At 42.6% G+C, this 24652-nt stretch overlaps 1 protein-coding gene across 1 annotated transcript in view; it reads left to right on the forward strand.

The window, feature by feature from the left end:
• The window catches only part of LOC108794455 (casein kinase I), a 69285-nt gene that overhangs the window by 27115 nt on the left and 17518 nt on the right, over window positions 1-24652 (forward strand). Inside the window, exons 3-5 of the mRNA XM_018565493.1 lie at window positions 12943-13053; window positions 15849-15997; window positions 20693-20921. Coding sequence (XP_018420995.1) covers window positions 12943-13053; window positions 15849-15997; window positions 20693-20921 — 489 coding nt within the window. The remainder of the gene's footprint in view (window positions 1-12942; window positions 13054-15848; window positions 15998-20692; window positions 20922-24652) is intronic.

Below are 24652 nucleotides of genomic sequence, written 5' to 3' on the forward strand. Positions count from 1 at the left end.
CCTCCATCAGCTAGCAGACTGCTGTGGAGGCACCTAGCTGTGTGTGTCCACTGATACACACAGTGTGCGGCCAGCCACACCCCAACCCTTGCAGTCACAGCTTGACTGAAGGCAGAAGGAATCTATGGCTCCTCTGACCTCAGTACCCTATTCCACAAAAAGGACGTTTGTGGAACATTGAGTAGGAGGAGAGGAGCGGCTGCAGGGGAGGGGGAGTTTGCTATTTGCTAAAGTCTGGATGTTTTTTGCTTTATTGCACAGAGTGCATTAAGGCAAACACCCGGCCTTTTAGTACTACTTTTAAGTTGGCTAAATTAATGTCCCCTACCATTTATTTACAACACAGTGTGCTCTAGTGTCTGTTTGGGATTTATATGCAGTGCAAGCATTCTTAGGCAGGTGCAGATTGCATCCAGAAGTTTTGCAGAGGCCTTTAAAAATACCCAGCACAACAGTGAAAAGAAGCCGTGTACTATAGTTTACCATTTGACCTTGGTTTTTCGCTATTATACAGAAATTATGTTGTCATTGGTTACTGCACTTGCACTACTTGTAGGGCTGCAACAACTAATCGACATAATCGATTATCATCGATTATTGAAAAAGTTGTCAACTTTTTCAATCATCGATTAGTTGGCCCTGTTCACGGCTCCACAGAAGCTGCGCGCCACACCTCCTCCCCACCTCATGCTCGCCTCCCGCCCACATCCACGATCGGCGCAGGGAGAAGTGAGGAGCAGGTGTGGGGGGATGACAGCCACCGATAGACAGGCCTGATCTCAGAAGCAAGTTGCTGAAAGACTGCTCAGGTAAGCCTGCACTTTCCCCCCACATGGTGCTCTATAATGTATTGCTGGGATTTGTATTCCTCTATAGCTGATGGTACATTGGGCTGTATATTATACCATCAGCTATAGAGGACTACAAATCCCAGTAATACATTATACACTGTATGTATAATGTATTGCTGGTAATGTTGTATTCCTATATAGCTGGTGGTATTCTGCATTGCGCTGTGTAGAGGACTACAAATCCCAGCAATAATACATTATACAGCGCAATGCGGAATACCACCAGCTATAGAGTACAACAAATCTTAGCAATAATACATTATACAGTGGTGCAATGCCAAATACCACTAGCTATAGAGGACTACAAAACCTAGCAATAGTACATTATACAGCGCAATGCAGAATACTGCCAGCTATAATGTACTATTGCTGGGATTTGTTGTAGTCCTCTATAGCGCAGAGAGCCGTGACAGGATCGAGAGGTGAGCGAACGCCGGTATGTGTTCGCTCACCTCCCGATCTACTGAGCCGACCTGTGATAGTCTCATTGTCACAGGTCGGCTAGAACTATGAGGTGAGTGAAAATCACTCACCTCATAGTTCTCCTTTAAAAACAAGGGTATAAACTTACCTGTGTCTTCCCTGCAAGCTCTCGTCCGAAAATCTGAAAAATCTCGAGTGGCCGCAAATGATCTTAGGGCGGGCACATGCGCAGTTCAGATTTTCGGCCGTGAGACAAGGAGAGACACAAGGTAAGTATATGGACAGCGTGCACCCGCATGCAGACAGCGTGGGGCAGGAAGTGCCAGCAAGCACAGGAGTCAGCGATGGATCGGAGACCCGCAGCAGCGCTGGAGAGCCTTTAATGTCACTTTAAGGCAGAAAATGAAAGGAGCCGAGTGGAAAATACATACACTTGCTGGTGAACTGGCCGAAATGCACTCTGTGTTTGGCTCCCTTTCCACTTTTTCAGTCAAATTTGAGAAAACCCCCACTATGTTATGTAGAGGTGCACCGAAATGGAAATTTCAAACGAAACCGAAATTTAAAAAGTCAGGCCGAAACCGAAAATATTTTTAATTTTTTTTTCTTTCATTTTTTATTAAATATCTTTATTTTTTACTTTACTTTTAGGGGCTTCGGGGAAATATAAGGGGTCTAAAGAGACCCCTGATATTTCACCTTTTTAATATAGAAAAAAAGATTGAGGACAGAGTCCTCAATCTCTTTTTCTGCTGCCCCTGTTATCAATGAACAGGAATCCTCTTTACTGAGTGTTCCTGTTCATTCATAACATAGTGTGTTTACTATAACCACAATCATGAATGAACAGGAGGTGATGTAGATCCCATTCATAATTGAGGCTGTAGTAACCATACTATGTCCTCAATTATGTACAAACACTCAACGATTACTGATCGCTGAGTGTTTGTACCTCACTCTCCATCCTGCAATTGATAGAAATGCCCTCCGCACACCTTTCAGCAGTCCCGGCCAATAATCAAACAGATGGTGCTCGCAGTAACTTCACGGATGGCACCGTGCAAAACACATCTCTTGCCTTGAAGAAGGGACCCTGCGTGGCCCCGAAACGTCGGCTCATGTTGGATTTCTGTGACATCATTGTCCATTAAAAGGACTTATTCATTTTAATTCGTGGAGTGCTGGTGACCTATTTCTTCACTCTCCATCCTGACATCTGTCACAGGAGGCTGAGCATGCGGTGAGGAGAGCTCGGCCTCCCGTGACCGCCTCCCCGCCCACACCGCTTTGTGACAGGGCTGAGCGGTGTGGGAGGAGAGACGCCGGCCGCTCACAATGCTCTTCTCCCGCATCGCTCGGCCATCTGTCACTTTCTCCGCGCCGCTGTATCGGCAGAAAAATGGCACTTTTGGCATTTAGCCAAGTGTCATTTTCGGCTGATATATCAGTGCATCCCTAATGTTATGTGTTCCTATTCACACAACATACCGAAAAATGTTTTAAAAAATATTTCTTAAATGTTTGCAGCAGGCAACATGGCTGATTCCCGTTTTTTCTGAGCACCTTCAGTGATCTGTCTATATAGAAAGACATAGGATTGAAATTCGAGGATTGTTTCTCTCATTAACATTTGAATGCAGAAGCCAGAGCTGTAATCTTTAAGCCCCTTATCCCTCACAACACCACCTAACATTATAGAGAAGGAAAAACAAGTAGAAATGTTTTAACTCTTAAGAAGTCAAGAAACCCTAACCCAAGTAAAAGCAATTTAAACCGCAAGAATTTGATTAATTTTTTAGCTTATGGGAGGGAACATGTAACAAATATACCGTAAAATAGGTGTTATCCCAATTTGGCTGTGGAAGTGGAAATACACTTTAAGGTAACCATGCATGCCATTACTTGTAAAAGATCTGCCTGTGTATGGGCTAACACAATGGAGCTTTAGGGGTATGTCACATGAGCAGGTTTGTAGCAGCTACTCTTTGTTCTTGTTGCTAAGAATAAGTTGCAGTCAGTGAAAGGTCAAACTTAATCCAGTCATTTTTAGTTCAGCCTAGGTTCACACTTGAGCTTAAGAGAACTATGGGATAACCATTTGATCCCATAGTTCTCAAGGCTTGTTCATACCAAATGCGGACCAGATCTGCATGAGTTTTTGCACATGCAGTGCAGTGTGTTTTGCAGTGTTTTTGACGCGTTTCGGGCTGTTGTGTGAAAATAAATAAATGTTTTAGCCTAAAATGGACTTTCTGTGCATTCCAGGGGGTTTGCATGCATTTTTGGTGTTTGCATGCAATTTGTTGCATTCCGGAGCAGAAAAAAATAAAGCATGCTGCAGTTTTCCCACATGCCTTGTAACTAAACGCTCTGGTGTGAACTAGAGCCCAAAATACCATTGGACTACATTGGATGCAGTTTTGATGCGTTCTGTAACTGCTGTACTCTGCATCTGCTCCGCATTTGGTGTGACCTAGCCCTTAGGGTCACCGGAGGACATATACCAACCTCCTCCAGTGACCCAAAACTCTGTATATAAAAAGCTATAGCTTGCTATACACTGAGAGGGCCACATCCAATACTGTTAAGAATGATCCACCCAGCTGACTGACAGCAGGCTCTGCCTATCTAGAGGCAGCTGTTACCGCCACCACCCCTGTCCATTTCTCCAGTCAGAGCTGGATGATCGGAGAGGGGGGCAATCCCTGCGGGGAGTGGTGGCTGACAGTCACAGCTCTCTGCAGGGAGATGATGGGGAAAGTGAGCGAGCGACGGTATGTGTTCACTCTCTTTCTGATCAATAGAGCCGAGGTGTGACCGTTTCATTGTCACACCTCGGCTCCAACTATGAGGATATAAATGTAAATCAGTCACTTCCGTAGTTCTCCTTTTTAAGTGTGTTCAAGGCCTTTTGGAGTGTTTTTAATGCACATTTGTGTTTTTTTTATGTACAGTTTTGAAGCAGTTTTCACATGATATTTAGTGATTTTGTGTAGCCAATGGAAAGCAGTTGTGACCTCCATTATTCTTCATCTTCTTGCTATTTGCTTCCTGATGTTTTCTGTGTGGTGCTGTGTTCTGTTCTTTTGAGTCATACCTGCTTTATCTTTCATGTCGGCAGCTGCAGGTTATATGAGGTCATATAGAATGGTTCTTGACCTCACCAGTCTTATAAACTGTTCACCATCCAGGAAGAAAAGTCCTGCTTCCTCCATTTTGTTACAAGCTCTGATGTGAACCAGGGCTCAGTCTTTGAACTTTTAATTTTTTGCAGGCTTTGGAGCTAGCTACAGAATCGCAAGCTTCAGTAGCTGCTTATGTTATCCAGTGATGATTTATAGCGCACTACTGATTCCTATATAGATATATTGTAGCCAGCTTGTAGCTATTTACAAATCCCACGCAGTTGTAGCTGCTACAATTCTGTGCTACAATGTTGCTTTCGGTAGCGTATGGGAGAATTATGTCTTATCTATCCAGCTCTATTGTATGTTTCTGGTTTCACTTGTATGTTCTGACTGTGGAGGAGGAAGGATATCCCTAGTATTCCCCAGAGCTTTTGATCAGAGGCACAGCTTAGCTGCTGATTTGCCCAGGGTGGTTTGTGCGCCGCAGCTAAAGGAAAACAGGATGTTTAATACCATTCGCAGTGACAAGCTAGAGAATACAGCTGCTGTGTAAGGGGTGCTTGCTAGGGGCTCCCCAGCTGCTCATATCCCACGAATAACTCATGGAGGAGCTTGCATGCCTTTCATAATGGGTTAACTTACTGCAGAGCTCATGGTGTGGAGCAGAGGAACATGGGAACATGACTGGGTCTGTGTTTTCCTAATGTGTTTGGTGGCGTAATGCTCCATAAGGAAGGGGAGAGAGCTAAAATGAATTTTCCCCAACCCCCATCTTTTCTTCTGCAGACTCCTGCTGTGTCTAACCCCATCTGCCGGACAGCCTGAGAGCTCCTGCGTTCTCTGATCAAACATGCAAAGCAGTTTCACTGGAAGCTGGAGCACAGCATAGTTCTTGTGATGATTATAATGAATTTGTTGGGTAGTATATCCTGCCTGCTATGTATAAATGATGCACAATAAGAATGTAGTTCTCTTCCTCTTCACCTTTTTATGTCCGTTTCACATAACGAGATCTGTTTTCTTTTTTTCCTCCTGTTTTTCACCTGGTAGTCTGGCCAGTAACACACTTCCTGTTGTCTTAAGGTGCTCATACACTGGTCGAATTTCGGCAGTAATGTAAAGGCCGAAATTTGCACAGTGTGTGGGGCTGTCGGCTCCCTTTTCAGCCGGCATGCCTTGATCAGCTGATCGAGGGAGCCTACTGGAAAATGTTTAGATCTATCAGGGCCGGCCGCCAATGAGCTGCCCGCTCTGATCGGATATTCTGACGGGCTGGCAGCACTTGTCAGAATGCAATCTAAACAGCAGGATTCCTGGATCGACACGCTGTTTCTGTTGGAGGAATTGGGTCAATTCGGTTTCGTTCAGCTCGCGGGTTGAACGGAAAAAATTGATGAGTATATGGCCTGCCTTAGGGTGGCTACATTGAGGCTCCATTCACATATAGCGTTTGCGTCCTGCGCAGTGTTCCGTGCAGAAGACCACGCGGCAACGCAAATGCTAAAATCTTGGACAGAACCATTTTCAACCTGTGTAGATATAGATAGTGACTTTTTCCTTTTTTTTTTTTTACACAGTTACAGAAGGTTCCCCCCTCTCAAGATAAAGGTTTTACCAAGTCAATAATAGCTGTCCGTTGTGTGCTCCCCTGTTAGTGTTGAATGGTTTGCTTCAACCCTCTGACACTTTTTGCTGGACAGTTTGGTCTGTTAGGGCCCATACGCACTATATGCGTTCAAGGCCGAAAAGGAGGTTGGAAATAACGCATTTACTGGCGGGATTGATAGGTAATTTTTGTTACTGGGGGACTCGGAAAAAGACTGCGGTGGTAATTTTATCTATTATGGGTATTAATATAGTGCTGACCATTTCCACAGCGCTTTATGTATTGTACATTCACATCAGTACCTGCCCCCCATCTTGGGGGGAGAGATGTGCGGACTGGCGGAAGCGATATAAACGGAGGCGCTATGTGGTTTCCAGTACAGCTGCAACAACGAATCAATGTAGTCGATTAAAATCGATGATGGAAAACGCTGTCAATGTTTTCCATCATTCGATTAGTTACCCTGCTCGCGGCTCCACACACGACCCTCCCTGCACGCCATCTATAAAGTATTGCCAGGATGTGTTGTATTCCTCTATAGCTGGTGGTATATTCTGCATTGTGCTGTATAATCATTATACAGCGCAATGCAGAATATATACCACCTATAGAGGAATACAACACATACTGGCAATAATACATTATAGTATAATGCATTTGCTGGGATGTGTTGTATTCCTCTATAGCTGGTGGTATTCTGCATGCATTGCGCTGCTGTATAATGTATTATTGCTGGCTGGGATTTGTTGTATTCCGCTATAGATGGTGCTATTCTGCATTGCTCTGCATAATTATACAGCGCAATAATTTACCACCAGCTATAGAAGAATACAACAAATCCCTATCCCTACAAATGGTATTCTGTATTGTGCTGTATAATGTATTATTGCTGGGATTTGTAGTCCTCTATAGCCGGTGCTATTCATTGCTGTATAATTTTACACTTTCCAGTTCACTGTATTGCACACCACACCCTTTTTTTTTCTTCCTCCGCTCCAAGCTTGCTCCTGTGATGGACTACAATCTCAATACGAACTAGTAGTCCTTCACTGGAGCCATTTTTTAAAACCGATTTTAATGGAACGTAATAATCGGCTAACTAATCGATTTTGAAAATAATCGTTAGCTGCAGCCCTAGTTTCCAGGAAGGCTGACGTGAGGTCTTCAGTAAGCGTGGAACCTAAGGCAGCTGCTTTGTTTGCATAATTAAAGCGTTGGTATTGTGTTTTGATATCGGAGCATTAGTAAGAGTACTCATGCAAATGCTCAGTTTCGGCACTGATACTGTTATCGGTGCATCACTATTACACAGTCATAGAGTATACCTTCCAACAACTGTGTGAAATGCACAGTGGTGGAGGGATAAGTAAAAAAACAAACCAAAGATAAGTAGTCATCTTTAAACTTGAACAAGCTTGCAGGCACAACGCAGAAGCAGAGTTTATTTTATGATTTAAGTGTCCTCACTTAACACTCCCTGCATTGGGAATAGCGCAAAGTCTGGGCAGGTGGGCATGTCAGCCTGTAACTTCGCAGGTTGATTGCGAAACTACAGGCATGCCATGCTTTGCCATGGCATCCTGTAAATCCCAGAGATTAAGCAGGGATGCAGCCTGACCACCATAGCATGATTCTGTGTTTAGCATGAACAGACTGGCACTTTGATCAAAATGTATTTTGTGAGCACAATGCTCACCAACAAATTTTATGTATTGGTCCATAAGGATTACACTATTTTTAACACAAATATTAGGGATATTTAAGTCTGAATAACCCCCTCACTGGACCACCAGTAGATGTATTTACTTAAATATTTATTTATTTCCCGTGTAGAAGGGTCTGTTGTCAAATGAGGGTCAAGTTAGCAAAATAGAGGAGGAAATAGATGATTGGTAAATCAAGAAGTACAATATGTAATTGTGCTATAAGATTAAATGCATATAGGTCTTGCTAGTATAATGGTTCCAGATTTTTGGTGATCTTGTTTTGTGATATTACCTTTATGTGTGATTGATATTGTTTTAAGTGTTTAATGGATATATGCAGTGGCGTAACCAGAGTTCTGGGCGCCCGGGGCAGAAATTCCCCCCCCCCCATTATATAAACAACCACTGGAACTGTACCCTGCACCTCCCCCCCACACACACATGTTTTTATTTTAATTTTTCAAATTTTAATATTTTATTTTTTTAGAAACTTTTTCATTTTTTAAAATTAATTTTTATTTATTAATTAATTTTTTATTAAATATTTTTATTTTTTACTTTACTTTTAGGGGCTTCGGGGAAATATTGGGGGTCTAAACAGACCCCTGATATTTCCCTTTAAAAATAGAAAAAGAGATTGAGGACACAGAGTCCTCAATCTCTTTTTCTGTGTCCCCTGTTATCAATGAACAGGAATCCTTTATGAGTGTTCCTGTTCATTGATAACATGGTATGTTTACTATAACTACAATTATGAATGAACAGGAGGGGATATAGATCACTCCCATTCATTCATAATTGAGGATATAGTATACATACCAGGTCCTCAATTATGTACAAACACTCAGCGATCACTGATCGCTGAGTGCTTGTACCCGTTCTCCTCTCTGACACACACTGTCACAGGAGGCTGCAAGAGGAGAGCCCAGCCTCCTGTGACAGCGCTGGCTGTCTCCGCCCCACACCGCTCTGCTGCACTGTGATAGGCGGCCGAGCGGTGTGGGAGGAAAGACACCGGCCGCTCACAGCGCTCGTCCCGCAGCGCTCGGCCGGCTGTCATTTTCTCTCTGATTCCTTTCATCCCTGCTGGGCACTGCTCTGTGTCCCAGCGGGGATGAAAGGAATCACGGCCGCGCCGGCAAAACGGCAGGAAAATTTCACTTTCGGCATTTAGCCGAAAGTGCCATTTTCGGCCGGCGCCCCCCCCCTTCACTTTTCACCCGGGGCCCGCGCCCCTGCTGCACCCCCGGTTGTTACGCCACTGGATATATGTATTTGAAACTTAAACAGAACTATGGGGTTCTATCTTTTCTTTATTAAGGCATTCCTTAGGCTAAATAAGTAAATTATGTAATTTACTCTAATTAGCCAAAATGCACAGTAAGGCTGTAAACCCTTATTTAAGGTGGTGGGCGGGGCTAAGCGATGTGAATTGAGGATGTCAGCATCACTCTGGGCAGGGAGAGAGAGAGGGGAAGGAGCATTCTCTCTCTCCATCATTTACCACATATGGGCAAGTCCATATATGATGAATGATGTCACTGGGGATCCCTGCTGATCGGATGCTTGCTAGTCTGCAGGGATACCCAGTGACATCATTCACCATATATGGACTTGCCCATTTCTGGTAAATGATGGAGAGAGGGATGGCTCTTTATCCTCTCTCCCCCTGTGTTATGCTGACATCCTAATTACTGGGGATCGCTGATGAGAGAGAGGGGAAAGAGCACTGAATGTGCAGGGAGGCTGAGTCCGTCTCTTGCTGCTGCCTTCTCACTTCAGACTCCGCCTCCCGCTCACAAATGCCAGCGTGCACGAGCTGACAAAACACAGCTGTGCACGATGAGAGGAAGCGCGGCCACAGCAATGAGATGATTTGAAAAAAAAGCCGTGGGCGGGCTGGATCAAATGTTAACGCCCCCTAAGAGGAAAGGAGCTTGGAGCAGGGTTGAAGACGGCCATTTACTACAGGTTTTGAGGGTTTTATCTGTGATGTGCTGCGACTTTAGAAAAAAGGAACGATGCTACTACAATCAAGGTAAGGGGTATCAGGGGTGTGGAATTCCTATCGCCCGACGCCCGGGACAGGCAGTTTCGGGCGCCGGGCAAGTAGTTTTTTAATACATTCAGCCCTGCTCCGGACAAGCAGAGCTGAATGTACAGTGGGAGCCGCCGCTCGTTTTCATACAAGTGATGTAATCAGATCACTTGTATGAAGCGAGAATCGGCGATCCCGTGGTTTTCGGGTGTCCCCCGATCCTCTGGTGGACCTGTCACCACGGCACGGGAGCTCACCATAGAGCCCGCAGAGCAGACGAAGAACTTCCTTTATTCGTCTGCTCTGTGCTATCACTGAGACCGTGGCGCAAAATATATATATTAAATTAAAATGTATTTTGTGTGCTTTGCATTTATTCTACAAATAAAAAGAAAGCAAAATATTTTCTGTGAGGAATGTAGTCCCTAACTTTTGAATTTTTGGTTAACGTACAATTTAACTAATGCAGCTGGCTTAGGTAAAGCCACCTTTTGATCTTTCTAGGTGGTAATCAAGTCTGGAACAGACCAACTGCTTTGGCTATCTGTGGTAATTAGGCCCTTTCTGTAGAAGGTAAATAGGTACTTTAAAGCTGATCCCTTGAAGTTCTTTTCATACAACATTTGTGTGCCTGGTTATTGAAATTGTAATTACAGCTACAGTGTGTCATTAGTGACACATAAGCCTGCCATGGAGATAAGATTAAACTCTGTTAAACAATTGAATGTTAAAAAAAACAAATAGTTATTCCTAGCTTGATATGTCTTCAGTGCCAGGAATCAGGCCCGGCGCAAGGCAAGTAAGGCGGGCGCCTTACGGCGCTGCAGGGTGAGGGCGGAAAAAACAGGGCATTTTGACAAGTACTCGTACTTGTAAAAAACATAGCGCAAACATCGGGGCACTTTGACAGGTACAATACTTGTCAAAATGCCCTGTTTTTACAGGGGGGGGGGGCGCAAAATTGCACCTTGCCCACCTTGACTACAATCCTAGCACCGGCCCTGCCAGGAATACATGCCAAAAGGTTAAAAATAAAGTTCTGTGAATTTAAATATCTTTAGGGAATACTGTATGAAAGGACCCCTAAAAATGAAGCCTAGCTGGTTATAAGAGGGCTGCTAATATTTACAAATCTAGTGAGAGAGGGTGTATAGGAGCAATGATATGCCGTTACATGTAGCATAGAATGAAATTACATATTTGACCAGTAAGGGGTACGCAAGGTATTTAATAATAGTTTCTAATTTGTGGTCGTAGGTTTCTGCACTCTGCGTGCTTTGCGCTGTAGCTGGTTGGGGGTTTGCGGTGCTGGTATTTGCTGTTACATACACTGTTGCACTGGATTTGCTGTGAATTTCAATAAAGTCTGAAGTATTGGAATTCTCTGGATAGTGCGGCCTGTTCGTATACTACTACATTCCAAGGTGGAGACGCTCCTATTAGACCAGCACCTGGGGAGTCCTGATGGTGGCTAAGGAATTAAAGCGGGTAGATTTCTTTTGGCTGAACATTAGGATGGCTGCACATCTGTGCATTGTGTGTTTTACTGGTCATAATGTTCAACGAACTGCATATGCTGCGCGCTGGGCATTGCCATACATTTTTAAAGAACTCCAGGCAGAAGAAAACTGCAAGGGTTGAGTGTTCGTTATGTCTAGGGTCTAAAATTTTAAAAATTCACCCGATGCCTGGACCCGTCTGGCTTCTAGACCATTCCCCACTGCTTCTCTCCTCCTCTCAAACGATCTAAGAACCCATGAGTCATACAGTGTATTGGACATGAGGACACAGACGCATTTCATCGCCGGGGGCCTGGGGTTAGGGATCGCTCTAGCAGCCAGGCAGGATCGAGGTTCAGATGAGCATATCTGTTTTAGACCCTAGACAAAAATGATCAGCTAACCCTTGCAGTGCTGGGGTACCCCACTGCAAGGGTTGTTTTCTTCTGCCTAGAGTTCTTCTTCAAGGGCACCCGACATACATGCATGGAGTAAAGGACTGCACTATCCTCCCACTGCACAGAAAAGCATGCATTAAAGTATACATACATTTTGGGTAAGCAGCAGGTAGGTGCTTTGTGGGCCCGAAACCTAAAACGGGCCAGGAAATGTGCACGTAAGAGAATGGGCAAGAATTGCCTTTTTATTTCTTAAACTGACAAAAGTATATGTTCTTCCTTCCTTCTAACCACACCAACTACAACAGCACTATAGGTGTTCAATGCATTGCTTTTGTAAAGAATTTGTCCAGAAATGTAATTTCCTGCTGCTGTGATTGGCTGCCTGCTTTTCCCATTCGTTTTCATTACCACACTGGGACTGATCATGTGATTATAGCAGGTAGCCACACCTACTTAGAGCACAAGACAAAAGAAATTATTGGAATGCGGGTGGGAGTTTCAACAGAAGGTAAAATTACACATAAAGTATGCAAGAACCCTTACAAAATGTATGTAATCAACATGGAGAAGATTTGTTTCTTGTTGTCCGTACAACCAATCAGCATGCAGCTGTCATATCTGTGCTTCAGATTCAAAAGTTTAAAAAAAAGGGTTGATACTGTAGGCAACTTTGAGTCTCTGTTCTTCCATCTAAAATGTCTTAGTGTGATATCCCTTTTCTAGACTGTCCACACTTTTCCCCAAGATACACCTTGGTCGTCAGTACCTGGGGGTACCTCTGTAACCGTAGATTGTCGCCCATTCAGCAGATTTAGAGAAGTGCTTGTCATGAATGTGCCAGTCTGCCTGTGTAATATCTTTCCATCTTTTTTACGTGCTTGAGAGGTGAAAATATTCCAGATTTTTCCTAACTGCAAATTGTAAATGCAGACCAGCTTAGTTTATTTGTATTCGAATGCTTCAACATGTTCATCTGTCAGCAGGACCCTTAGTGACTTAGCTTGAAAAATGATACATCTCCTGTTACAGTCAGAGCGTATACAGGAAATGTTGTTCTAAATATCTTCCATATTTTAGGAAATGTTTTATTCCAATTGGCCCATCTTATGATGATTGTAACTACTGTAACTAATTAGTAGCTTTGCAAAGCCCCATAAAATTCCTCAATATCTAACATGCATGTAAAATATATGTTTAACCAACAATTATTTGTGACCACCTGGAAAGTTTGAATAAGCAGGTTTTATGATCTAAGCTCATGAGGGATGTGTTTGTGTTGTGTTTCCACAGGTGCAAACATTGCCACTGGTGAGGAGGTTGCCATCAAACTGGAATGTGTGAAGACAAAGCACCCTCAGTTGCACATTGAGAGCAAGTTTTACAAGATGATGCAGGGAGGAGGTAAGGCCTGCCAGAACTTTGTGTAGAAATTGCAAGTTAAAAAAGCATTCCTATTATTCAAGCACAGATAAGGCAGCCACTCTTTGAACAAGACCATCTAAAGAGTAACTGTGCTAAAAGTAAATCTGTCAGGACTATGCTTCCATAGGTTTCTGGATTGTGAAGTGGGGTGGGCTCTCCAAAAGAAATTGAGACCTCCCTATCAAGGGTGCACTGGGAGGAGAATCTCAGGAAGTGCAGAAAAGGATTTAGACTAGGGATGGGCCGATACTAGTATACCGAGTTGTTTGGCGGGTACTCATACTCACCCAAATGCTCTGATACTTATCCCTGATACCGGAACTTCTGGTGAGAGGGAGATTTCCTCTAAAGGCAGTTTAGGCTTCCTGATTGGTCAGGAAGCCGGCTCCATGCTGCTTGTCTGGCTCGAATGCTGTTTGACCGGGAAGCCGGCTTTGCAGCCAATCTGCATGGAGTAGGGCCAAACAGCATGTAGTCTGCTTCCCAGCCAATCGGGAAGCCATTCCGCGGGTAATGACCCACTTCCTGATTGGCCAGGAAGCCGGCTCCATGCTGAATGGCTGGAAAGCTGGCTTCCCTGCCAATTGGCATCAAGCCGGCCAAACAGCATGGGGCTGGCTTTTACGGCGAATCAGGAAGACAAGTAGCGGGTAATGACCCACCTCTCGGCTTCCTGATTGGCTGGGAAACCGGCTCCATGCTACCGAAAGTACCGTTATAGGTACTCTGAATCGGCAAGTGCCTAAATATAGGTACTCGTACTCGTACTCGATATCAAAAAACCAGTATCGATTCATCCCTAATTTAGACTATTGCAAAGGTCTTGCATTCTCTTAGATCTCCTCTTAACATTTCTGGATGCATTTTCAGTGTCTCCCATTTCTAACTTCAGCCTCTGTTAATTTTCTCCAAGGTTGTGTTCTTAGACCTCTGCTTTTTCCATGTTCACCTATGGTCTTGACCACCTAAAGTACATATGCTGTAAAGTTCATGCAGTGCAAAGCAACTGATCCACTTTAATGGAGACCTCCACAGATCCAAATATTTTCTTTCTGCTACCCCAGTCAGCCACCAGGGGTAAAAGAAAGGATTGCGTACGTCACACTTTGCCCCTGTTGTATTCTACACAAAGCTAGGGACTCTGTTTGACAGTTCTAAATGGCCCAGCACATGGGCCAGAACTAGACATTTGCTTTGGCTCCCACTGCTGAGCAGGGAGCAAAAGTGAAGTAGAGGTAGGTATTTACTGCTGTTGATGAGGGGATTAAAGAAAGCCTATTACCTTGCAATGAATGGCCAAAGCCTAATTTTGCTATAACCTTAGTTTGGCTAAATTGGAGCTTGCAGCTTGTATCTGCCTTAATTATGTTACTGTTGACAACACCATATGGCCCTGCTCTGTAAGCTTCTTCAGTGAGCTTTAATTCTGCTTTATTTTTAACCTCACTCTCCCTTACTAACCATTTCTGTTGTCTCCATCTTGAAAATCTCACACATCCATCCCTTTTGCTATTCATGACACAGCATAATACTAGTGCATATCCTGGTTTGACTGTTGTATCCCCATCCTGTGTGGTGTGTCAACATACAGACTAGGGCTACTCCAGTCTATTCTTAATGCTGTTGTACAGCTCATCTATTTCCTGTCACACTCCTGCAATGCTGCTTCTTGCTGTCAAATCCCTTTTCTGGCTGCCACTTACAAATTCAGTTCAATTTTGTAACTCAAACATACAAAGCCCTATACACTTAGGCCACATGATACATTTCCTAATTTTTTTGTCATCCCAAAATCATCCTTTGTTCTGTGCATTCATTTTTTTTCCCCACCTCCACTCTAGTCACTTACTCACACCTCTGCATCAGGATACATAATCAGCCAAATTGTTTCTTTAGTCATTGATCCATCGTTGCTAACACATATATAAGGCACATATTGTCACCTGAACTGGAGCTTACTGACTTTACCTCTTGTTCCTGCTGCTTATAAATCTAGATCAGTGGTAGGCAACTACGGCCCTCCAACTGTTGTGGAACTAAAAATCCCATGAGGCATTGCAAGACTGACAGCCACAGGCATGACTCTCAGAGGCAGAAGTATAATGGAATTTGTAGTTTTCTCCACATTTGTAGTGCCAAGGTTGCCTACCCCGTTCTGAATCATAAATTCCATGCATCCCTCTAGGGAGCAGTTTTTTCTCTTGGGAAAATTTGGTGAGTTTAATTGGAGGCTAAATCAAATTTGTGAAATTGTAAGACATACGACGTTAAGTTAGGCCCCATTTAAGTGGACCTGTCGTTGTCTAGTGGACCTCCCATTTGTGTGCTTGTTTGTGAAGCAACTGTAGTGTGTGAAGTATTGGGAGGGAGGTGAATTATTGGGGAAATTTGGAGGGAGAGGTATAAACACAAGGTGAGAAGTATCTGGTTTCTCTGTGAAGTGCTGCTGGCGCATACACTATCTGCTGTACAGAGCTTTCACAGGGCAAGAGTGTCTTGTACATTTCTGACTATTACAATAGTGTCTTCTTATCCCTTTTCTACCTTTCTTCTTTACATAGTGGTTGGTTTGTTATACAGTTTGATTTAATATTCTGTATATCTGTGGTTAATGGGATATAGTTTGTTAAACAATCCCATGCTGCTGTATTGCATAAGTTTAAAAATGACTATAGATCTTTTGGTGCTCAGCTACCCATGACGACACAGAGCTGAGCTGCAGCATAGGGTCATAAACTCCTTTCATGTGTTGACGTTCACCTTTTTTCTGGCAGTGGGGATTCCTTCAATCAAGTGGTGTGGAGCAGAGGGAGATTACAATGTGATGGTAATGGAGTTACTGGGCCCGAGTCTTGAAGACCTCTTTAATTTCTGCTCCCGCAAGTTTAGCCTGAAGACCGTGCTCCTGCTGGCAGATCAGATGGTAAATACAACTTATATTGTGTCACAGTACAAATATCATGTAACTGAACTTAAAGTGTGTCCAAACCCCAAAATAAAGTTTTTGTTTTAATTTTTTCAGCTTTTTTTCACCTATTGATCCTGTAAATAAAAACTTTCTCTCTCGGGTTTGCTATGGTCATTGACACCGCTGTACTTATAGAGGGAGCCTTGGAGGAGGACTTTAAACATGTCGTCCTCCTCCATTTCCATTACATGGGAGTCTGAGGATTAGTCCTTTACAGAAGAAAGCTAACATTGTTTATGATTTGTTTAGCTCACAGGAAAATAAAGCAAGTCTTGCATCAAAAGCAAGTTCCACTTATTCACTAATACCCCATACAAATATACTGCAATATACCTGTAAATACACCAATACACCTTATTGAAGAAAAATTATTTTCTTACTTCACTGTTTGCTGTCCAAACAGGAAAGTGAAAATCCCATGAGATGAAATATGGGACAACAGTGATCCTACAATAAAAAAAACTCATAAAACCATGATAATGCATGTGAAACTGTGCACCCCATTATAAAAAAAATAAAAAACTAAGGTAACATATAAAATGTAATGTATTTAGTTTATGAATGTTGCTATGAATTCTCAGATGTGATATTTTTACTGATGTACTTGAAATAAATGGTTAAAAAGGAAGTGAATCCCAATCTATAGGTTTAAGATGTTACAACACCAAATTCTTCAAAATATTTGGCAGAAACTTTGCCCCCAGATACCGCGGCGTACCCTCTTTTATAGCAAACTTAGTGGTGGATTGGGAGTTCCTCCATAATTTCACAACTTGCTTCCTGATCGAAGCACCACATTACTACTGATCCCCCACTGTGGGTCTCCCTTGAGGTTCTCAACTCTGACCCACTGGCTATCGACAACCTCCTTTGGTTACTTCCTAAGGATAGGTCTAGCTTAAGTAGCCCCATAACTGTCCACTCTCTTAAACTGTGAGACACACACAAATCCCCGCAGCGTCCGCTTCTTCTTTTTATTAGAAATCCATCCTTCCCACCTGGCTGTGACTCCCAGCATGCATTCAGTCACTGGATTGCAGGAGATGCAACATGCATGTATAAACTGTACACAGCTGATGGCCTGAAATCGTTTCAGCAATTAAGGGGACTCTTATAAATTGCCCGCCTCTGAACTATTTCTCTACCACCTGGTTAAGCACTTCCTCTCCTCCCAACTTCCTAGTTTCCCCACCGGGGCAACATTTGCTCCATTCGAGAGGGTTTGCAAGAATGATCCGCATACTCTGGGTCTAATCTCTTTGTTGTATGGTCATCTGATTGCTGGACAAATGCTTATTCCTCATAAATACATGTTGGCATCGGAGAAAGGTCTCGTTGTCCCATTGAGAAAGAGAGCTGGAAGTCTATTTTGTAAACCACCAAAACCTGCTCCCAGAGTATTTGCAAATCAACTATAAGTTGATTTATAGGTGGTACCTAGTCATTTATGAACATTCATCCCGGGACGTGCGGGATTGTGCTTCCATAACTGTAGAGGAGTGGGGTACCTTCTTTCATGTCTGATGGCAATGCCCAAAGGTTCAGTCCTTTTGGACTCTTAAGTCTATGGCGTTTTATCCCACCTCTTAGACACTCCGATGGTGGCAAAGCCTAATGAGGCTCTACTTAACCAACTACCAGGTGGCCTTTTACAAAGTCTACGCAAATTTGTTACATGTTCTTACTGCTGCTAAACAGACTGTAGCAAAATCATGGCTATCTGATTCGATACCTCTTGAAGAGGTGAGACGGAGGCTCTACTGGACCTTTTTGAAAGACTGTCTGTACGTTTGGCAGACGAGATCCCCCAATTTGAGCGAATTTGGGAGCCATGGTTACTGTACTTGCAGTCCTCACCTTTTGATAATGCCTCATTGAGCTTTAATCATACCCAGGTAGTCCTGTGCAGCATCTTTCTACCCAGATCCAGGAGTGACCTACTCCATTCCCTATTCCCCTTTTTTGTCTCTCCCCTAGTCTTGCTTGCCCTCTTTCTCCTTTCTTTTCTATTGTTTACCCATCCTTTGCCGTTTCATTACTCTAGGTCTCCACAGACCTCAATGCTCAACATATTCAAGATCTTGTCTGGACTGGATGTACCCTTTTTAGATCTTTTTATCATGGGTTTCTGCCCCTGCATTTGCTATTGGAACGCACTCTGTATGTTGCCTAAAGTTTCCTCAGGTTTCATTTATTCTCGCATACAACCATACCACTTGTTGGTATAGAATCGTTTTGCTTTTCTGGGCTGTGAATCTACCTCTTGGTTACTCCTTTATACTGATTTCTGTTTGTTCTGTCTGGAAATTGTTACTGCTTTGTTGTATTTACCAAAACTTTTATAAAAATGTATTGAATACAAAAAAATAGAAGTGAACATCCCAATATAAGAATAATCTTGTGTAAAACTTCATGATTATGCTTTTGAAGTTGTGCACCCCATTATGAAGGATCTAGCAAAAAATAATATATGGAATATATTGATTATACCTATTAACTGGTGGGTATGATAACTTATCTGACGTATTCGAGCTGAATGCCAAAAACAGAAAATGAACATCCAAATGGCTATCCCAAGGTTGAAATATGGAACAGCAAAAATCCTATAAAGTAATGATGTCTCATGTGAGGCTTAATATTTTACATTCTTAAATAAACTGATGAAATATGGTAATCGGGAAAAGGTAGTTTTGTCAACACCTTAAATTGGACCATAACCCCCTTTTGTGGAAAAAACAAACACCAGCATGCAGTTCTGCATGCCAATTTACAATCTTGCATTCATGAGTTCATCTACTTACTGGTCCAGTTCTGGCACAAATGTGCCAAAGCATTGCATCCTGGGAAGGTTACATCAGCAGAGTATTGCTGGGAAATCTCATCTGTAATCTCATGAGATCTCTGAGAAAGGCATTTTTTTCCCCTGAGATGATGTGCCTGTATCACATGTCCAAGTCACATGTGCCAGAGCTCCAGGAAGTAAATGGAGAGCAAGTAATCTGCCCTTAGTTAACATTGCGACTGTCAGAAGACTGGGAAAGAAAAGAGAAATAAGGTATGCAAAGAATACAAAGCCTGCAATTATCTACAAGTATGTTTTGTAGATTGCCATTACTAAACATTTTTAAAGTTGTGTTTTGTTATTGTAAAGATATGAGTAAAGTTCCTCTTTAACAGATCTGTGGCAGATCGAGTGCCTCTATAAACGCAAAGATAGAAAGTAGGGATGTCCCGATGCCACTTTTTCAGGCCCAAGTACTTCCCTTCATGTACTTGCCGATACCAATTACCGATACTTTCTCTTAAAGGGACAGGTGACTTTAAATGATCCATAGTACAACTACATGTTCTGTACTATGGATCATGATTTAACCTATTCATGTTAGCAGCAGAGAATTGTAACTCTATTGCTGGAGTGTAGTGGAGGTATGTGCTGTATATATGTACTACATATACATTACACACGTCCAGTACACTATAGCAATAGATTTACAGCCAGCCCCGTCCCAAAAAAAAACAGCGCAAGCTTCGGTGCTAGGCATCGGAATGGGTGAAATTAGTTTTTTTCTTCTTCAGGTTGGGATGGCTGTAGGGGAGACACAACTATCCGCCAATGTGAGCAATGGGGTGTGATTCTCTAACATGCACAATGTTCATTAAAGGGTAGGTTCACTTTCCCAAGTAATTTGGGAAAATGGAATTGCCTGGTCTAATCTTTAATTCCTACTGCTTGAATTGCTCTCAGGGAGTAAATCCATTGGGCCTCACATTGTGATATTAGTTTATCATATTTTCTATCACTAGGGTCCTCATGTATGCAATCAAGGACTATAAAACGAATCCATGTGGTATTAAAATATGGCACACACCTACATTATACTAATAGGCGTTCATATCTTGTAACTTTCTATTAAACAGATGTGATCATAAGTAAGTCTCCTAAATTTTCATTTAGTTTTACCTCCCTAGAATTCCCCACACCAACATAGTTACATAGTATTTGAGGTTGAATAAAGACACATGTCCATCAAGTCCAACCTATTGTGTGTGTGTGTGTGTGTGTGTGTATGTATGGGTCCCTGTGTCATCTCGTTATTAGGAGTACCTGTACCCCAACTCCGCATTATGCGACATGTGATTAAAGAAATAATGCCATTGGTTTGGCAGTGGTGTTGGGGTTTAAACACTGTACTATTAGGTAAAACAATATCTGACCCTTCGTTACTCCAAGAACATTGATCACATGTGCAAAACTTAATAGTTCCCCTTACTTCGCATGGGTCCCACCTGCTTCAACCTTGATGGTGGCATTTCAGTAATTTGTCGTCAAGCGAAATGGATATTCTAACAACTAATTTCAGCCTTTTCTTCACATATTTACTTACAAAGCAGTCAGGTGCAAGTAGATATTGCAGGATTTTGCTCAAATATTGTGAATATAGTGGTCGAGTTAGTCAAAGGAAGTTGACGATGAAGGTTATTTTAAAGTCTACATATTATATTGGAATGTGACAGGCAGATTACTCACTTTGTAAGTTATAATTGGCAAAACAGTAGGTGCTTGGAGTAAATATAAAATTATAATCTGTTGGTGGAAGCTCTCTAGTATGCACAGTTCCCTGTAACCTGTTTTCTTTGTATTTTTACTAGATCAGCCGTATTGAGTACATCCATTCCAAGAACTTCATTCATCGGGATGTTAAGCCAGACAACTTTCTAATGGGACTCGGGAAGAAGGGCAACTTGGTGTATATAATAGATTTTGGTCTTGCCAAGAAGTATCGGGATGCTCGGACACATCAACACATACCTTACAGAGAGAATAAGAATCTTACTGGGACTGCAAGATATGCGTCTATAAACACCCATCTGGGCATAGGTATGTTATAACCTAAAAGAAAGGACATTCATCTTATCGCACATAATCTCATCAATAAGCGTTAATGTTTTGAAAACCTTGTTTCTGTCTATAATTTGTAGTTGGATATGCACATGGGGTCAGTCATATTTGCTTAATTCATGAAGGCTCGGCTTTGCAGTGCTGCATGCTGGTATGATGTATTTACTGCTCCTTCTCACAGTGCATGTTTGAGTGGGCCAATTAATTAAAAGCAGCTTGCTCCCTATGTGGCTGATTTTTAAAGTTGTAGTTGTAAAAGGGAGACAGTGTAATTGCACTGAACCCATGGTAGCCCCCTCTAGTGGATCATCTTCAAATCATCCAGCTAACAAAATAATACAAGGTGGAAGAGTAAGCTTGTGAAAATATAAAAGCCGCATCAAATTACATCAAGGTAAACACTTCCATAAGAATATGCGCTCATTAAAATGCTGTGCTCCTCTTAAAAAGTAAAAATGACTAAAGGTTTTTGTTTCCTTAAGTTTAATTGGTTTAAGTTATGTGGTGTTACACTGCACCTTTCCAGAGACCTTAAAGGAGAACTATGGGGTAAGTGTTTGTTTTTCCCCATAGTTCTCCCAAGGGTCACGGGAGGACATATACTAGCGTCCTCCCGTGACCCAAAGCTCAGTATATCGCGAGCTACAGCTCGTGGTATACTGAGACTGCCGCAGCCGGGACTGATCCCTACATTACTGTCGAGATCCACCCAGCTGCGTGAGTGACAGCTGGCTCTGCCTATCTAGAGGCAGAGCCAGCTGTACCCGCCCCATCTGTTCCACCAGTCAGCGCTTGAGGATGGGAGGGGGGGCAATCCCTGCAGGGAGCCGTGAGTGACAGTCACGACTCTCTGCAGGGACATGATCGAGAAGTGAGCGAGCGACGGTATGTGTTCTCTCACTTCGCGATCTGTTGAGCCGACGTGTGACAGTTTCATTGTCACACGTTGGCTCAAACTATGAGGTTGAAAATCACTCACCTCATAGTTCTCCTTTTAAGGAGTGGGAATGTATCCAGAGGGTCACAGACTACAATGTACCAGCAGACTCTTCCAACATGATATTTCTTTTAAAAATTAGATATGTTCTTCTACAGCAAAAATGTTGGTCTTTGCAGTCGAAAGAGTGCATAGAGTGCCTGCTAAACCCCCATCTCTAGGTGCTCCACCCAGACCTCTCCTTGCTAGACTACTAAATTGCAAGAACCGTGAACTCATTCTAACCAAAGCCTGACAGAAATGCGCTATTGCTTTTGAACATACCACTGGACTTTTTTCATGGAATTACAAAAGCATAGAACTATTTTTTATTGAGGCAGAATGGAAGCTCGGAGAAAATACTTTTTACTCTATGGCCTATACAGCAAGAATGTGCATCCTTGCTAATGACGAAGTGCATTTCTCCACTACCCCTGAGCATTGATAGGGCTGGTTCTGCACCAAACATCCCACTGGAGACTGTTGCACCTGGGATTTCCTGATTACTACAGTCATCATTTTGTGAATTTTTGGACTACCACTGAAATTCTTCCTATATCATGGTATTTCCAATGCTATTCTCCCTGTTATTTCTCTGGGACAGTCTATGGAAATTTTGTGTCTCCCTGAGGACTCGTTCTAGTCTTCATGGGAAAAGGGTTTGTAATCCTTTTACACTTCATACTCCATATCCTAACCAAATTGTCATTCACATCTCAGAGATGAGATGGTTTATTACCCTGATATGCCCACTTTTCTCCTTCCCTGGTGCCGTACACTACTTGTACATTTGCTATGCCTGAATATATATGTGTGTATATGTATATACAGTTGTGTGAAAAAGTGTTGGCCCCCTTCCTGATTTTTCATTGTTTTGCCAGTTTGTCACACTTTAATGTTTCAGATCAACAAATGTAACTATTAGTCAAAGATAACACAAGTAAACACAACATGCAGTTTTTAAAGGAAGGTTTTTATTAAGGGAAAACAAAATCCAAACCCACATGGCCCTGTGTTAAAAAGTGTTTGCCCCCTAAACCTAAGAACTGGTTGGGCAACCCTTAGCAGCAAGAACTGCAATCAAGCGTTTGCGATAACTTGCAATGAGTGTTACAGCGCTGTGCAGGAATTTTGGTCCACTCATCTTTGCAGAATTGTTGTAATTCAGCCACATTGGAAGGTTTTCGAGCATGAACTGCCTTTTTAAGGTCATGCCACAGCATCTCAATAGGATTCAGGTCAGGACTTTGACTAGGCCATTCCAAAGTCTTCATTTTGTTTTTCTTCAGCCATTCAGAGGTGGACTTGCTGGTGGGTTTTGGATCATTGGCCTGCTGCAGAACCCAAGTTCACTTCAGCTTGAGGTCACGAACAGATGGCCGCACATTATCCTTCAGGATTTTGTGGTAGACAGCAGAATTTATGGTTCCATTTATCACAGCAAGTCTTTCAGGTCCTGAAGCAGCAAAACAGCCCCCGACCATCACGCTACCACCACCATATTTTACTGTTGGTATGAGGTTCTTTTTCTGAAATGCGGTGTTACCTTTTCGCCAGATGTGTGTCCCACACACCTTCCAAAAAGTTCACCTTTTTGTCTCGTCAGTTCAGAGTATTTTCCCAAAAGTCTTGGGGATCATCAAGATGTTTTCTGGCATAACGGAGACAAGCTTTTATGTTCTTTTTTGCTCCGCAGTGGTTTTCGTCTTGGAACTTTGCCATGCAGGCCATTTTTGCCCAGTCTCTTTCTTATGGTGGAGTCATGAACACTGACCTGAACTGAGGCAAGTGAGGCCTGCAGTTCTTTGGATGTTGTTGTGCGGTCTTTTGTGACCTCTTGGATGAGTTGTAGCTGCGTTTTCGGGGTAATTTTAGTTGGCCGCCCACTCCTGGGAAGGTTCACCACTGTTCTATGTTTTTCGCCATTTGTGGATAATGGCTTTCACTGTGGTTCGCTGGAGTCCCAAAGCTTTAGAAATGGATTTATAACCTTTTCCAGACTGATAGATCTGAATTACTTTCTTTCTTATTTGTTCCTGGATTTCTTTGCATCTCGGCATGATGTGTAGCTTTTGAGGATCTTTTGGTCTACTTCACTTTGTCAGTCAAGTCTTACTTAAGTGATTTCTTGATTGCGAACAGGTGTGGCAGTAATCAGGCCTGGGTGTGGCTAGAGAAATTGAACTCAGGTGTGATAAACCAAAGTTAAGTTATGTTTTGGCGGGGGTCAAACACTTCTTCACACAGGGCCATGTGAGTTTGGATTTTGTTTTCCTTAATAATAAAAACCTTCCTTTTAAAAACTGCATGTTGTGTTTTACTTGTGTTATCTTTGACTAATATTTAAATTTGATGATCTGAAACATTAAAGTGTGACAAATGTGCAAAACAATGGAAAATCAGGGAGAGGGCCAACACTTTTTCACACAACTGTGTGTGTGTGTGTGTGTGTGTGTGTATATATATATATACACATATACACACACACACTGTATATACAGTAACTGTTTTCTATGCTATTCCACATAGCCTGGATTTCCACCGATAGTCGTTAATTTTAATACCTGCCCTTTAAAAATATTGTTAGATAATTGCCGGCTTTGTATTCTTTGTAGACCTTATTTCTCTTTTCCTCCCCAGTCTTCTCACAGCTGCCATTTTTACTAAGGGCAGATTAATCCATTTCCCTTTACTTCCTTGAACTCTGGCACATGTGACTAGGACATGTGACCAT

Source organism: Nanorana parkeri, unplaced genomic scaffold, assembly GCF_000935625.1.
Source record: "Nanorana parkeri isolate BGI_ZX_2015 unplaced genomic scaffold, ASM93562v1 scaffold852, whole genome shotgun sequence".
NCBI lineage: Eukaryota > Metazoa > Chordata > Amphibia > Anura > Dicroglossidae > Nanorana > Nanorana parkeri.